This window comes from Elephas maximus, chromosome 2, assembly GCF_024166365.1.
Source record: "Elephas maximus indicus isolate mEleMax1 chromosome 2, mEleMax1 primary haplotype, whole genome shotgun sequence".
NCBI lineage: Eukaryota > Metazoa > Chordata > Mammalia > Proboscidea > Elephantidae > Elephas > Elephas maximus.
The window spans coordinates 154459664-154474145 of NC_064820.1; the positions used below are offsets into that span (position 1 = coordinate 154459664).

A 14482-nucleotide genomic window follows, 5' to 3' on the forward strand; every position below is an offset into this window, starting at 1 on the left:
TTGAAGCAATTTTCAGTACATCTACTTCTGAAGGAAACCCTCGTGGCCTAGTGGTTAAGTGCTATGGCTGCTAACCAAGAGGTCAGCAGTTCAAATCCGCCAGGCGCTCCTTGGGAACTCTATGGTGCAGCTCTACTCTGTCCTGTAGGGTCACTATCAGTTGGAATCGACTCAACAGGAGTGGATTTGGTTTTTTTTTTTAGGTTCTACTTCTGAAACTAAGTTTTGCAGCCTGTACAAGGTATTACTTTTAAATCTTTTGGGGTAATATGTCGTGCACTGTATAAGAATGTCCTGATATTTAGACAGATTTTTTAATCTGATGTTTTCTTTTTTATTCATTCAATCATAAGTTTTCTTTTTGAATCACACTCCTTTATTATAATAGAATATCAGTAGTATACTAAATCCTTTCCCTTTAAAGCCCTACTCATGAATTTAGTACTTTTGAATCAAACTATTTCCTGGAAATAATCTTTCCCATCCTTTTATTCACCTGGATGAATTGTGTTTAATGCTCATTATCAATGAGTTAAAATATTTATTCTTATACTATCAATATGAAAGTAATAATCATGAAAAGCAAAAATAATAATATCAACAGACTAGAAGTAGGTATTTTCTAAATTTTAAGACAGTAAACCCATAATTGCCCTATTTTTCCCCCAATTACAGGAAATAATGGAGAACTTTTTAAAAATGTTATGCTATTATTACATTCAATAAATTATCCATTTCACTCTTCTGGAAGTACATAAGATAGAGGAACAGGTTAAATGATATCATTAGGAAACAACCAGACAAATCCGGAGTGTAGGCAACACATCCTACAAGACAACTGGCCTGGATACTTCAAAACAAAATTTCATATCATGAAAAAGATGAGTGACTGTTCTAGAGTAAATAGACAAACACTCAAATAAAATTATGAAACTTGATTGAATTCTAGTCTAAAAAACTGTTCCTAAGATGTTCCTGAAGTGGTTAAGAAAGTGAGTTGTCTAGTATCTTAGTTACAACAGAAACACCACAAGTGGATGGTTTTAACAAACAGAAATTTATTTCCTCATAGTTTAGGTGGCTGGGAGTCTGAATTCAGGGCACTGGCTCTAGGGGAAGCCTTTCTCTCTGTTAGCTCTGAAGGAAGGTCCTTATATTTTCTGAGCTTCTGCTCCTGGGCAATCTTCATGTGCTTGGCATCTCTCTTCCCCCATTTCTGCTTGTTTAATCTCTTTTGTATCTCAAAAGAGATTGACTAAGATACACCTTGCTTAATCCTCATTAACATAATCTAATCCTTCCTCATTAATATAACGAACACAGCCCATCCACAAGTGGGCTTATAACCACAGGCAGAGTTTAAGATTTACGATACATATTTTTTTGGGGGGGGCACAATTCAGTCCATATCATAAGTGCATTTTGGTTAGCAGCCGTAGCACTTAACCACTGCACCACCAGGGTTTCATAATACAAGTATTTTTTTAAACACAAAAAGATAGAGAATTAAAATACCTAACAACTTCAACATTGTACTTTGTTTGGACGCTGATTTAAGAAACCAACCCTAGAAAGAATTTTTTTAAAAGATAATAGGTGAAATTTGAATATTCAATGAATGTATTATGAACTTATTAACTTTGATAGTTGTGATAATTGAATTGCGGTTCTGTTAAAAATGATCTTAACTGTTATAAGGGAATTTAAATAAAACTGTCGACACGTTCACATGAAATTATCCAGCTGCTCTTGAAGATTTTCATGTGGCTCAAACTCATCAGAACTCAAGGAAATGTGAAGTGGGGGCATAGCAAGAACAAATACACGAGTAAGGGGAATATTCCAGGGTCCGCGAGATGGGCACACATGCCCAGGCTCCGATTAAAAACTGGAAACTGCCTAGTCAAAGCCTTCTTTATACCTCATCCTAGGATTGAGGTCACTCCTTGCCACTTTCTGAAATTAATTTTTCCCAGTTTCAAAAGAGCCCATTGGTTCTGTGAGGAAATTTGTCCGTGCTCACCCTGCGGTTACGGATGTAATGAAAAATCCTTTGAAATACAAATAAAATGTTGGTACTTTTGAGAGACGCTTCTTGAAAACGTGATGTTTATTGCTATTCACCTGGAAGAAAGGATTGGGATTTTCATCTTCAAGAGAAAATAAATACCCGGAAAAGACGCAGGGTGGCGCTGCAGCCTTAGAAGTAGAAGTGGCAAGCAGACACCCTTTTAACCAGAGGTACTCCGCCAAAGAAGCAAGCAGGAAGAGGAGGCTTTCTAAGGCGGGTGCTCCGGGAAATCGCGGCCCTAGGATTGTCCATTCATCCCAGTATCTGCAAAATTACTGGGAGTCCGATTCAGCGTCAGTGCGAGTCTGAGCTGGATCAGGTTTGCTGGGAGACCAGAGGCGATGGAGGCTGGAGGGGAAAAGGAGCGCGTTCTGAAACAAAGGCAAGTCCTGCTATTCTTTGTTTTGCTGGGCATAGCTCAGGCTGCTTTCAAGCCTAGGCACTATTCAGTGGCCGAGGAAATGGAGAGTGGCTCCTTTGTGGCTAATCTGTTAAAAGACCTGGGGCTGGAGATAGGCGAACTGGCTGTGCGGGGGCCCCGGGTCGTTTCCAAAGGGAAAAAGTTGAATTTGCAGGTCGATAGGCAGACCGGAGACCTGTGGTTAAATGAGAAACTGGACCGGGAGGAGCTGTGCGGCCCCACGGAGCATTGTGTATTACCCTTCCAGGTGTTACTGGAAAATCCCTTGCAGATTTTTCAGGCCGAGCTACAGGTTAGGGACATAAATGATCATTCTCCGGTTTTTCTGGACAAGGAAATGATTTTGAAAATTTCAGAAAGTATCCCTCCCGGAACTACTTTCCTAGTAGAACGAGCCCAGGATTTAGATGTAGGAAACAACAGTCTACAGAATTACACACTAAGCCCAAATTTCCACTTCCGTCTTAAATTACAAAATAGTTCCAATGGCATATTACCACAGCTGGTGCTGGACAAAGCGCTGGATCGCGAAGAACAGCCTGAGATCAGGCTAACACTCACAGCGCTGGATGGTGGGACTCCACCCAGGTCTGGTTCTGCCCTGGTCCGCATTGAAGTCGTGGACATTAACGACAATGCCCCTGAGTTTGCAAAACTGCTCTATGAAGTTCAGATCCCAGAGAATAGCCCCATTGGATCCCAGGTTGCCACCGTCTCTGCTAGGGATTTAGACATTGGAACAAATGGAGAAATATCTTACACATTTTTCCAAGCCTCTGAAGACATTCGCAACACGTTTCGAATAAATACGGAATCTGGAGAACTTCTTTTAACACAGAAACTGGATTTCGAATCCGTTCAGACTTACACACTAAATATTCAGGCGACAGATGGTGGGGGGCTTTCTGGAAGTTGTGTGGTGTTTGTCCAAGTGATGGATTTGAATGACAACCCACCGGAACTAACCATATCAACGCTTATCAATCATATCCCAGAAAATCTGCAGGAGACCATAGTTGCTGTATTCAGTGTTTCAGATCCTGACTCGGGAGACAACGGAAAAATGGTTTGCTTCATCCAAGATGATCTTCCTTTCTTTTTGAAACCCTCTGTTGAGAATTTTTACACTCTTGTCATAAACACAGCCCTGGACCGAGAGAGCAGATCCGAGTATAACGTCACCATCACCGTCACAGACTTGGGATCCCCCAGGTTGAAAACCCAGCATAACATAACTATTTGGGTCTCAGATGTCAATGACAACGCTCCAACTTTCACTGAAAGCTCCTACACCCTGTTCATCCGCGAGAACAACAGCCCCGCCCTGCATATGGGCAGCGTCAGCGCCACAGACAGAGACTCAGGCTCCAACGCCCAAGTCACCTACTCGCTGCTGCCGGCCCAGGACCCGCACCTCCCCCTCGCCTCCTTGGTCTCCATCAACGCGGACAACGGGCACCTCTTCGCTCTCAGGTCGCTGGATTATGAGGCCCTGCGAACCTTCGAGTTCCTCGTGGGAGCAACAGACGCAGGTTCCCCGGCAATGAGCAGCGAGGCGCTTGTGCGCGTGGTGGTCCTGGACGATAACGACAACTCGCCCTTTGTGCTGTACCCGCTGCAGAACGACTCTGCGCCCTGCATCGAGCTGGTGCCCAGGGCTGCCGAGACAGGCTACCTGGTGACCAAGGTGGTGGCGGTGGACGGCGATTCGGGCCAGAACGCCTGGCTGTCCTACCAGCTGCTCAAGGCCACTGAGCCCGGGCTGTTCAGCGTGTGGGCGCACAATGGCGAGGTGCGCACAGCCAGGCTGCTCAGCGAGCGCGACGCCGCCAAGCACAGACTCGTCGTGCTGGTCAGGGACAATGGCGAGCCGCCAAGGTCGACCTCCGTGACGGTGCACGTGCTCCTGGTGGATGGCTTCTCACAGCCCTACCTGCCACTCCCAGAGGTGGCCCCGGAAGAGGCCCAGGCCGACTTGCTCACCGTCTACTTGGTCATTGCGTTGGCGTCGGTCTCGTCGCTCTTCTTGTTCTCCGTCATCCTGTTCGTCGCTGTGCGGCTGTGCAGGAGGAACAGGGCCACCTCAGTGGGTCGCTATCCGGTGCCTGAGGGCCACTTTCCGAGCCACTTGGTGGACGTGAATGGCACTGGAACCCTGTCCCAGAGCTACCAGTATGAGGTATGTCTGACAGGAGGTTCTGGGACCAGCGAGTTCAAGTTTCTGAAGCCGATTATCCCCAACTTCCTTTCTCAGGGTGCTGAGAGGGTTAGTGAGACAAATGCCAGTTTCAGGAATAGCTTTGAATTCAGTTAAGTATTAATGAAGGGTCGCTGTGAGTCGGAATCAACTCGATGGCAACGTGCTTGATTTTTGTTTTGTTTACTAGGGAGACCCTAGGGTGTCCCTGAGTAGCGGATATGGTTAAGCGCTCAGTTAAAAGCTAGACTACTAACTAAAAGGTTGGCGGCCCCACCCATAGGCGCCTCAGTAGAAAGAGCTGGTGATCTACTTCGGAAAGTCCACACCCTTGAAAACCCTGTGGAGAGCAGTTCTACTCTGCAAGGCATGGGATCTGGTTTGCTTTGACTGTTTTACCAAGACTGCGCTCAGTTGGTTTGTGGAATTTTTTTTTAACTGCTTTGCGTGTTGGCGATGTCTCTTTTTTATTTGAAATGTAGCTACCCTATTTCCAATTCTGAGCATGGTACTGTGTTGCTTCGGAGTATGAAAAATTCATGGTTCTGTGGATTCCGATTCATAGAGACCCTGTAGGACAGAGTACAACTGCCCTATGGAGTTTCCGAGGCTGTAATCTTTAGGGACACAGACTGCCACATCCTTCTCCCACGGACCAACTGGTGGGTTTGAACCGCCAAGCACATTACCACTGTGCCACCAGGGCTCCCTTTTCAGGATATTTAAAAAAAAAAAAAAAAAAACCCTTTGCCAGCCAGTCGATGCCGACTCACAGCGACCTTACAGGACAGAGTAGAATTGGGTTTCCAAGGAGCAGCTGGTGGATTCGGACTGCCAACTTTTTGGTTAGCAACAGAGCTCTTCACCACTGTGCCACCAGGGCTCCTTTCAGGCTATAGTGACTAATTTTTTTTAATTCAGTCAGAATCGACTGGATGGCAATGGGTAAATTGCTAATTAATCTCACTGTTACTTAATTTGATTTAAAGTTTGAAAGCAAAATTTCTATTTTCATAAATCTTTAATGTTAGAGCACCCTTTTCCAAACTTACCTTCCAAATTTCCTTCATATATTTAACATTTGCTTTTACTTTATGGGTAAATTTTTTTCCAGCTCAGAATATTTGAGTTTGTGTATACCCTCTAAAGGAGCCCTGGTGGTGCAATGGTGGAGCTCTCAGCTGCTAATGGAAAGGTTGGCAGTTGGAACCCACCAGCTGCTCTGAGGGGGAAAAGACCTGGAGATCTGCTACAGTAAAGACTACAGCCTAGGAAACTCTATGGGGCAGGTGTACTCAGTCATATAGGGTCTCTATGAGTCGAATCGACTTGAGGGCACACAACAACTCTCCTCTTGTCGTTAGGTGCCATGAAGTTCCAAGTAATAGTGAACCTATGTACAACAGAAGGAAACACTTTTGGTCCCGTGCTATCCTCAAGATCGCTATGCTTGAGCCCATTGTTGCAGCCACTGCATCAAATCCCTCTTGTTGAGGGTCTTTCTCTGTTTTGCTGTCCCTCTACTTTACCAAGCATGATGCCCTTCTCCAGGGACTTGTCGCTTCTCATAACACGTCCAAAGTGTGAGAGATGAAGTCTCAATTCTAAGGAGCATTCTGGTATAAAATTGACTCTTTAGAGATTAAGTGTTGGTTTCCACAAACCATTCATGTTGTAAGTGCTCAAATAATATCTGTATCAAAATTACTAATATTCTAAATGTAGTATTTAAAATAGCATATGTCTAGTGATTTTCAAAGACATTCTAATTCTTTGTACTCTATATTTCAAATGTTTTTTAAAATAAACCCTCTGCTTATTTCAATCCCCTCTTTTAGAAATCTGTTTTATTAAAAATCTTCTAGCTGATAAATGGAAACAGAATGAAATATTGAGAACGCTGGCACATTGTGAACATTGTAACCACTGTCACAGAACAATTTGTAAAAAATTGTTAAATGGGAACCTAATTTGCTGTATAAACTTTTACCTAAAACACAATTAAAAATTTTAAAAATCTTCCAACAACTCTGAGCACTTTATTAAAATCCAAGAGACTTGAGAAGACTATGTCTTCATTCTCGATCAAGTTTTTGAGACTTCAAACATAGCTTGGCATTGCATTTTTCAAAACATTTTGAAGCATTTGGGATTCAATTAGGAACAAGCTTGTGGGGGAAAAAATGTACCTGGATCCACTCATTCTATTTTTTGCACTGACTAGTTTTACTATTCTCCTTTCAGTTCGTAAACTTTGTGATGCTTTTCTTGGGTGCTCGAGGTGTGTTTCTCAATGGCTCCCCAGTTTTTGTTGCATGATTAGCACAGTCCCTGGGACATTGTAGGCTCTTAATAAAATTTTTGAATGACTGATCAAAAGAAAAGAGTGTCTTTATTTTACCTGTGGTATACTGATACTTCAGTACATTAAAATACTTAAATGACAACATTTTTTCTGGGATCATATGCTCTCTGATGTACAAAGAATTGTGTAATTTTTTGTTATTAAATGAACTAGTCTCTTTTTTCAGACATTATGCAGTTATAAGTCCCTAGTTAAAAGTCTTCAATATATTTTTTCTTTTTTCTCTTCAAGTTTAATTTGAGTCTTCTCTTCTCTACACTAGCTTAAGGAATACATGTGAGGAAATGGCAGTTTTCAATTTTATAATTTAAGTTCCCTTCTACAGTTCCCTAAATGATTCACCCAACTTTCTTCACTTCTAACAGTTTAATTTCTGAAAAATACATTAAAACAAAGTTTTAATTCTTAATGTTCTTCAGCCTATTTTTAAAATTTTCTATAGTTTTTACATATATTTGAATGAGCTATACAATGAACATTAAAATATGGATTTTGAAGGTCTCATTTTGAGATTAGTAGAGGTGTAGAACACTATGTAGGTACCAAAAGGTTCTGATCAACCAAATTATTTCCTGTAGAATCTTGAGTAAATTATATAATTTCTATTTTCCTGAAAGTATAACAACAGCTACTTTAATAGCTTACCATTATGATCAAATAAAATAGCATGAAAATATGGGACTAAAATTGTTTTTATTTTTAGTATCATTAATATTAAAAGTAAACTCAATACATGAGCCTGTGTGTTACATTTCTGATAATTGTGTGGAAATGCAAATGCATTGTTTCTCTTCTCTGCTTAAAATCTTGTGATGGCTTTCTTTTTCTCTTAGAATAAAATCTAAGCACCCATTATTTTGCCCCAGTTTACCTCTTCAGCTTCCTCTTCTACTCGTTCTTGAAACACTAAGTGTGGGTACACTGCCCTTTATTATCCAGAATAGCTGTTTTACCGTCCTAGGCCTTTGCACGTCAGCTTCTTATATATGAAATCTTCTTATTCAACAGCCTTAGGGTGAAAAAATTCTTCTCATCCTTCTTGCTCCAGATTAAATGGCACAGTCCTGGGGAAACTTTCTCATACCCCCAGATTAAGCTAGATCCCCCCATTGCAACTTTTCGGTATACACTATATTTCTATATAGTACTTTCCACAGTGCTTGTTTGAACATCTGTTTAAAGTCTGTAAGCTTCATTAGATGGAAAACCAAATAATATGCATGGACATTGTCTTGTTACCACCATATGCCTAGCTTCTACTACAAACTCGATAAATACCCATGGAAATAATATAGATGAAACCAATAACTGTAAATGTCCTGTGAAATAAGTACAGGAGAAAGCACTGTAAGTGTTCCTCCAGTGGGTGTGAAAAGGTGGAAGGAATTAGGCATCTGTGGCCATCTGGATCTACCCCTTGAATCCAAATATAATTTTTTTTATCAGTGCTTGCATAAGGTTGTCTTTTCATAGCATTTTTCTGACTCTAAAGGCAACTCATGCACATTTTACAAAATTTGGGAAAAAAGACAAACATATAGGATTGTGAAGCATGTCACATTCAGAGCAAAATATTTTCTTATTTATGTGTAATAATTACAGACTTGGAGGAGTCTACTAGGGGCAATCACTTCTTTTAGTTAAGGCTGAATTTTACTCCCCTAGGTTGTGTTTACTTGAGTTATATGATACAAGAAATCCCATTCAATAGGGTCAACTGGGTCTAATAAGAGGAATAAACGATTTAAAGCAAAAACCTTCTCCAAGAATTTGAAACTGCGAGCGAACGCATGGTGGCGCTGTTGGCTAAGAAGGAGAAATAAACTATAGCCGTTACGCATACCCTGGAATGCACGAATCCGGTGCGGTAAAGGAGGGCTTCTGAGCCTAAGCAGCCTTGTAAGCAAACAAATCAGAGCCTCTGGAAAGGATTATTCGATACGCTGTCGCTAAAGGTTGGGGCAAAAGACTTTGTCTTTTCCCAGCGCTGTCTGTGGCTCAGCTTGGCAACATTCCCTGGAAGACCAAGGCGGAAAGTGCAATGAAGGCAGGAGGGAAACGCTTTCTTAGACAAAGGCAAGTCCTACTTCTCTTTGTTTTTCTGGGTGGGTCTCTGACTGTGTCCGAGTCTGTTCGCTATTCTGTTGCTGAGGAAAAAGAGAGGGGCTTTTTAATAGCCAACCTAGCAAAAGATCTGGGGCTGAGGGTGGGAGAACTGACAGCCAGGAGAGCCCAAGTTGTGTCCAAAGGGAACGAACAGCATTTTCAGCTCAACTATCAGAACGGTGATTTGCTCCTGAATGAGAAACTGGACCGGGAGGAGCTGTGCGGCTCCACAGAGCCATGTATACTGTATTTTCACGTATTGCTGCAAAACCCTTTGCAGTTGTTTACGAATGAGCTCCAGGTCAAAGATGTAAACGACCATTCTCCCATATTCCTTGAAAATGAAATGCAACTGAAAATCCTAGAAAGCAGTCCACCAGGAACAACATTTCCTTTGGAAAATGCTGAGGACTTGGATGTGGGAAGAAACGGTCTCCAGAACTACACAGTCATTCCCAATTCCCATTTCCACGTTCTCACACGCAGTCGTAGGGACGGAAGGAAATACCCAGAACTAGTGCTGGGCAAAGCGCTGGATCGCGAGGAGCTGCCAGAGCTCAGTTTAACGCTCACAGCGCTGGATGGTGGATCTCCACCCCGGTCTGGGACAGCCAGAATCAACATCTTGGTCTTAGACATAAATGACAACGCCCCAGAATTTGCACAGCCTCTCTACGAGGTTCAAATTCTAGAGAACAGCCCCCTTAACTCTGTCATTGTCACTGTCTCAGCTACTGATCTGGATACAGGAAATTTTGGAACAATAACATATGCATTTTCCCATGCTTCGGAAGAAATTCTCAAAACTTTTCAACTAAATCCAATTACCGGTGATATCCAACTAGTCAAATATTTGAATTTTGAGACGATTAATACTTATGAAGTCGACGTAGAGGCCAAGGATGGCGGAGGCCTTTCGGGAAAATCAACAGTCATAATTCAGGTGGTGGATGTGAATGACAACCCACCAGAACTGACCTTATCATCAGTCAACAGTCCCATCCCAGAGAATTCGCTAGAGACTGTGGTAGCTATTTTCAGAATTTCCGATCTGGACTCTGGAGACAATGGGAGGATGAAGTGTTCTATTCCCGATGATCTTCCCTTCATCCTGAAACCAGCCGCAGAGAATTTTTACACTCTCGTGTCAAAAGGAGCGCTGGACAGAGAAAAGAGAGACCAGTACAATATCACTATCACTGTCACTGATTTGGGTACCCCGAGGCTGGAAACCCAACACAACATAATGGTGTGGGTCTCAGATGTCAATGACAACGCTCCAACTTTCACACAAACCTCCTACACCCTGTTCGTCCGCGAGAACAACAGCCCCGCCCTCCATATGGGCAGCGTCAGCGCCACAGACAGAGACTCAGGCTCCAACGCCCAAGTCACCTACTCGCTGCTGCCGCCCCAGGACCCACACCTCCCCCTCGCCTCCTTGGTCTCCATCAACGCGGACAACGGGCACCTTTTCGCTCTCAGGTCGCTGGATTACGAGGCCCTGCGAGCCTTTGAGTTCCGCGTGGGCGCGGCAGACGCAGGCTCCCCCGCGCTGAGCAGCGAGGCGCTGGTGCGCGTGGAGGTCGTGGACGACAACGACAACTCCCCCTTCGTGCTGTACCCGCTGCAGAATGGCTCTGCGCCCTGCACCGAGCTGGTGCCCAGGGCGGCTGAGGCGGGCTCCCTGGTGACCAAGGTGGTGGCGGTGGACAGCGACTCGGGCCAGAACGCCTGGCTGTCCTACCAGCTACTCAAGGCCACTGAGCCCGGGCTGTTCAGGGTGTGGGCCCACAATGGCGAGGTGCGCACAGCCAGGCTGCTGAGCGAGCGCGACGCGATCAAGCACAGACTCGTCGTGCTGGTCAAGGACAATGGCGAGCCGCCAATGTCGGCCACTGTCACGCTGCACGTGCTCCTGGTGGATGGCTTCTCGCAGCCCTACCTGCCGCACCCAGAGGTGGCCCCGGACGAGGCCCAAGCTGATTGGCTCACGGTCTACTTAGTCATTGCTCTGGCGTCGGTTTCATCGCTTTTCCTGTTCTCAGTGCTCCTGTTTGTCGGGGTGCGGCTGTGCAGAAGGAACAGGGCCGCCTTGGTGGATCGCTATCCAGTGCCTGAGAGCAACTTTCCAGGCCACTTGGTGGACGTGAGGGGTACCGGGACCCTGTCCCAGAGCTACCAATACGAGGTGTGCCTGACCGGAGGCTCTGGGATAAATGAGTTCAAGTTCCTGAAGCCAATTTTCTCCAGGGGTCTAGTTCAAGACACTGAGCAAGACTAGAACAAAACTCCAATTGTGGATTTTCAGTAACAGAAGAATCAAAACGTAGTTGTTTGATGATGCTGTGATTTTTTTTAAATCAAAGGTCTTTATTCGATATAAATTTTGTTATATATCTGTTTTACTTTCTATGTAGTTAATCTGTTCATATTATCCTTTTCCATTTGCTTCCTATTTTACCAACACAATCGTAATTTCTTCTTTTCTTTTTCTAATAAAAAAATTTTTTTAATAGGTTAGAAAAATAAATTCATTATCTTTTTATGGTTATTTCAAATAGGTTTTTTTTTTTAACTATCTTCAAATTCTATATCCAAAGCAATGTAGAGACAGTACCAAACCACCATTCTTATAATTTATCAGGCTGAATTAATTAATATAATCCTCTGTATAATACTCCTAAAGTAGCTCTGTCTATGGTTAATGAAGTTTGAGTATAGATAAGAATGTGTTTTCTTTGAGATATAGTGGTGTATCATTTTTAGAAGTATGAGATTCAAATAAAAATAGTATACTGCATTCATTTTCTGTATTGATATTTGCAATTGCTATTTCAATGTTGTACATCATTATATAGGCCATTAAAAAACCCAACCCCATTGCCGTGGAGTCAATTTGGACTCATAGCAACCCTATAGGACAGAGTAGAACTGCCCCATATTGGCCACAGATAAGCAAAAATTATAATATTATAGGGAAAGTTACTCTTTGGTTTGCCTAAAGTGAATTCATGATGTCTGAGGGAAAATAATCTATTTTAAACAACTGATTTTGCTTGTCCATTTGGTAAGAAGACATTTCTTTAGTAAGTTGTTTGCTGGGATGACAACTGAGTTTATAAATTCTGAGATTAAAATGTTGTCAACCTCAGGGCCATTTATTTTCCAAGAATGTGTGTGTGTGTGTGCGTGTGTATTCTCTAAATGCTTAATGGTAAAAGTAGTGTCCAATTGAATCCTACTTTATTATTAATACATATTTGGCATTTATGTAGTGATATATGAGGGAAGTGTTTTCTTTGTTTCCTATCTTGATTCCCTCCTTCAGATTTGAACTTGACGTGATTTAGGATTTTAAATGGTCTCTCTGTGATAAACACCGTCCAGACACATCAACATTCTACCCCTCACTGTGTAATTAAAAGAAGATGTACAAGAATTGAAAGTTCTAAAGAGAGAGGAATATCATTATGAAACTCTGAATTAGCTGTGATTAAGAACAAAATCCAGAAACAGTCTGTGTATATTCAATATTTTTTGCCAACACTATAATTCAAAGGCATCAATTCCTCTTCAGTTTTCCTTATTCATTGTCCAATTTTCACATGCATATGAGGCGATTGAAAATACCATGGCTTGGGTCAGGCACACCTTAATCCTCTAAGTGACATGTTTGGTTTTTAACACTTTAAAGAGGTCTTTTGCAACAGATTTGCCCAATGCAATACGTCATTTGATTTCTTGACTGCTGCTTCCATGGGCATTAATTGTGGATCCAAGTAAAATGAAATCCTTGACAACTTCAATACTTTCTCCACTTATCATGATGTTGCTTATTGGTCCAGTTGTGAGGATTTTTGTTTTCCTTATATTGAGGTGTAATTCATACTGAAGGCTGTAGTCTTCGAGCTTTATCAGTAAGTGCTTCAAGTCTTCTTCCCTGTTAGCAAACAAGTTTGTGTCATCTGCATATCAAGGTTGTTTTGAGTCTTCCTCCAATCCTGATGCCCCACTCTTCTTCATATACTCCTAACTCTCCTTGCCATCAACTCATAGCAACACTATAGCCGAGAATAGAACTGCCCCATAGGGTTTCCAAGGAGTATCTGGTGGATTTGAACTACCAACCTTTTGATTAGCAGCCATAGCTCTTAACCACTATGCCACCAGGGTTTCATATAGTCCAACTTTCTGGATTATTTGCTCAGCATAGAGATTGAATAAGTATGGTGAAAGGATATAATGCTGAGGCACACTTTTCCTGAATTTTAAACCACATACTATCCCCTTGTTATGTTAGAATGATGGCCTCTTGGTCTATGTACAGGCTCTTCATGAGCACAATTCAGTGTTCCGGAATTCTCATTCTTTGCAATGTTATCCATAATTTGTTATGAGCCACATAGTTGAATGCCTTTACATAGTCAAAACAGGTAAACATCTTCCTGGTATTCTCTGCTTTCAGCCAAGATCCATCTGACATTAGAAATGACATCCCTGGTTCCAAGTCTTCTTCTGAAACTGGCTTGAATTTCTGGCAGTTCCCTGTCAATGTACTGCTGCAACCACTTTTGAATTATCTTCAGCAAAACCCTTGTGAATAGTGATGCAAAAACCCTTAACAAAATATTAGCAAATGAAATCAGCAACATACAAAAAGGATAATACACCATAGCCAAGTAGAATTTATCCCAGGAATGCAAAATTGGTTCAATGTATGAAAATCAATTTACACATTGTCTTAGTTATCTAGTGCTTCCATAACAGAAATACCCACAAGCGGATGGCTTTAACAAAGACAAATTTATTTTCCCACAGTCTAGTAGGCTAGAAGTCCAAATTCAGGGCGTCAGATCCAGGGGAAAGCTTTCCCTCTCTGTCGGCTCTGGAGGAAGGTTCTCCTCATCAATATTCTTCTGGACTAGGAGCTTCTGCACAAAGGAACCTCGGGTTCAAAGGACGTGCTCTGCTCCTGGCATTGCTTTCTTGGTGGTATGAGGTCCCCAACTCTCTGCTAGCTTCCCTTTCCTTTTATGTCTTGTAAGATAAAAGGTGGTGCAGGCCACACCCCAGGGAAACTCCCTTTACATTAGATCAGGGATGTGACCTTAGTAAAATGTTACAATCCCACCCTAATCTTTAACATAATCTAATCTTGCCTCATTAACCAAAGCCTGAGATTAGGATTTACAACACATAGGAAAATTACAATTACAAAATGGAGGACAACCACACAGTACTGGGAATCATGGCCTAACCAGTTTGACACATATTTGGGTGGGGTGGGGGCACAATTCAATCCATGACATACATAATACA

At 42.4% G+C, this 14482-nt stretch overlaps 2 protein-coding genes across 2 annotated transcripts; both read left to right on the top strand.

The window, feature by feature from the left end:
• Window positions 1-1334: 1334 nt before the first annotated feature.
• LOC126070073 (protocadherin beta-2) lies at window positions 1335-6377 on the top strand. Its single transcript, XM_049873868.1, has one exon. It carries the CDS (start codon window positions 2413-2415, stop codon window positions 4804-4806), a length of 2394 nt encoding a protein of 797 aa, XP_049729825.1. The 5' UTR covers window positions 1335-2412; the 3' UTR covers window positions 4807-6377.
• A 1979-nt stretch (window positions 6378-8356) lies between these two features.
• Window positions 8357-12350, top strand: PCDHB3 (protocadherin beta 3). The gene has a single exon (XM_049873878.1). It carries the CDS (start codon window positions 9096-9098, stop codon window positions 11442-11444), a length of 2349 nt encoding a protein of 782 aa, XP_049729835.1. The 5' UTR covers window positions 8357-9095; the 3' UTR covers window positions 11445-12350.
• The last annotated feature ends 2132 nt before the right edge of the window (window positions 12351-14482 follow it).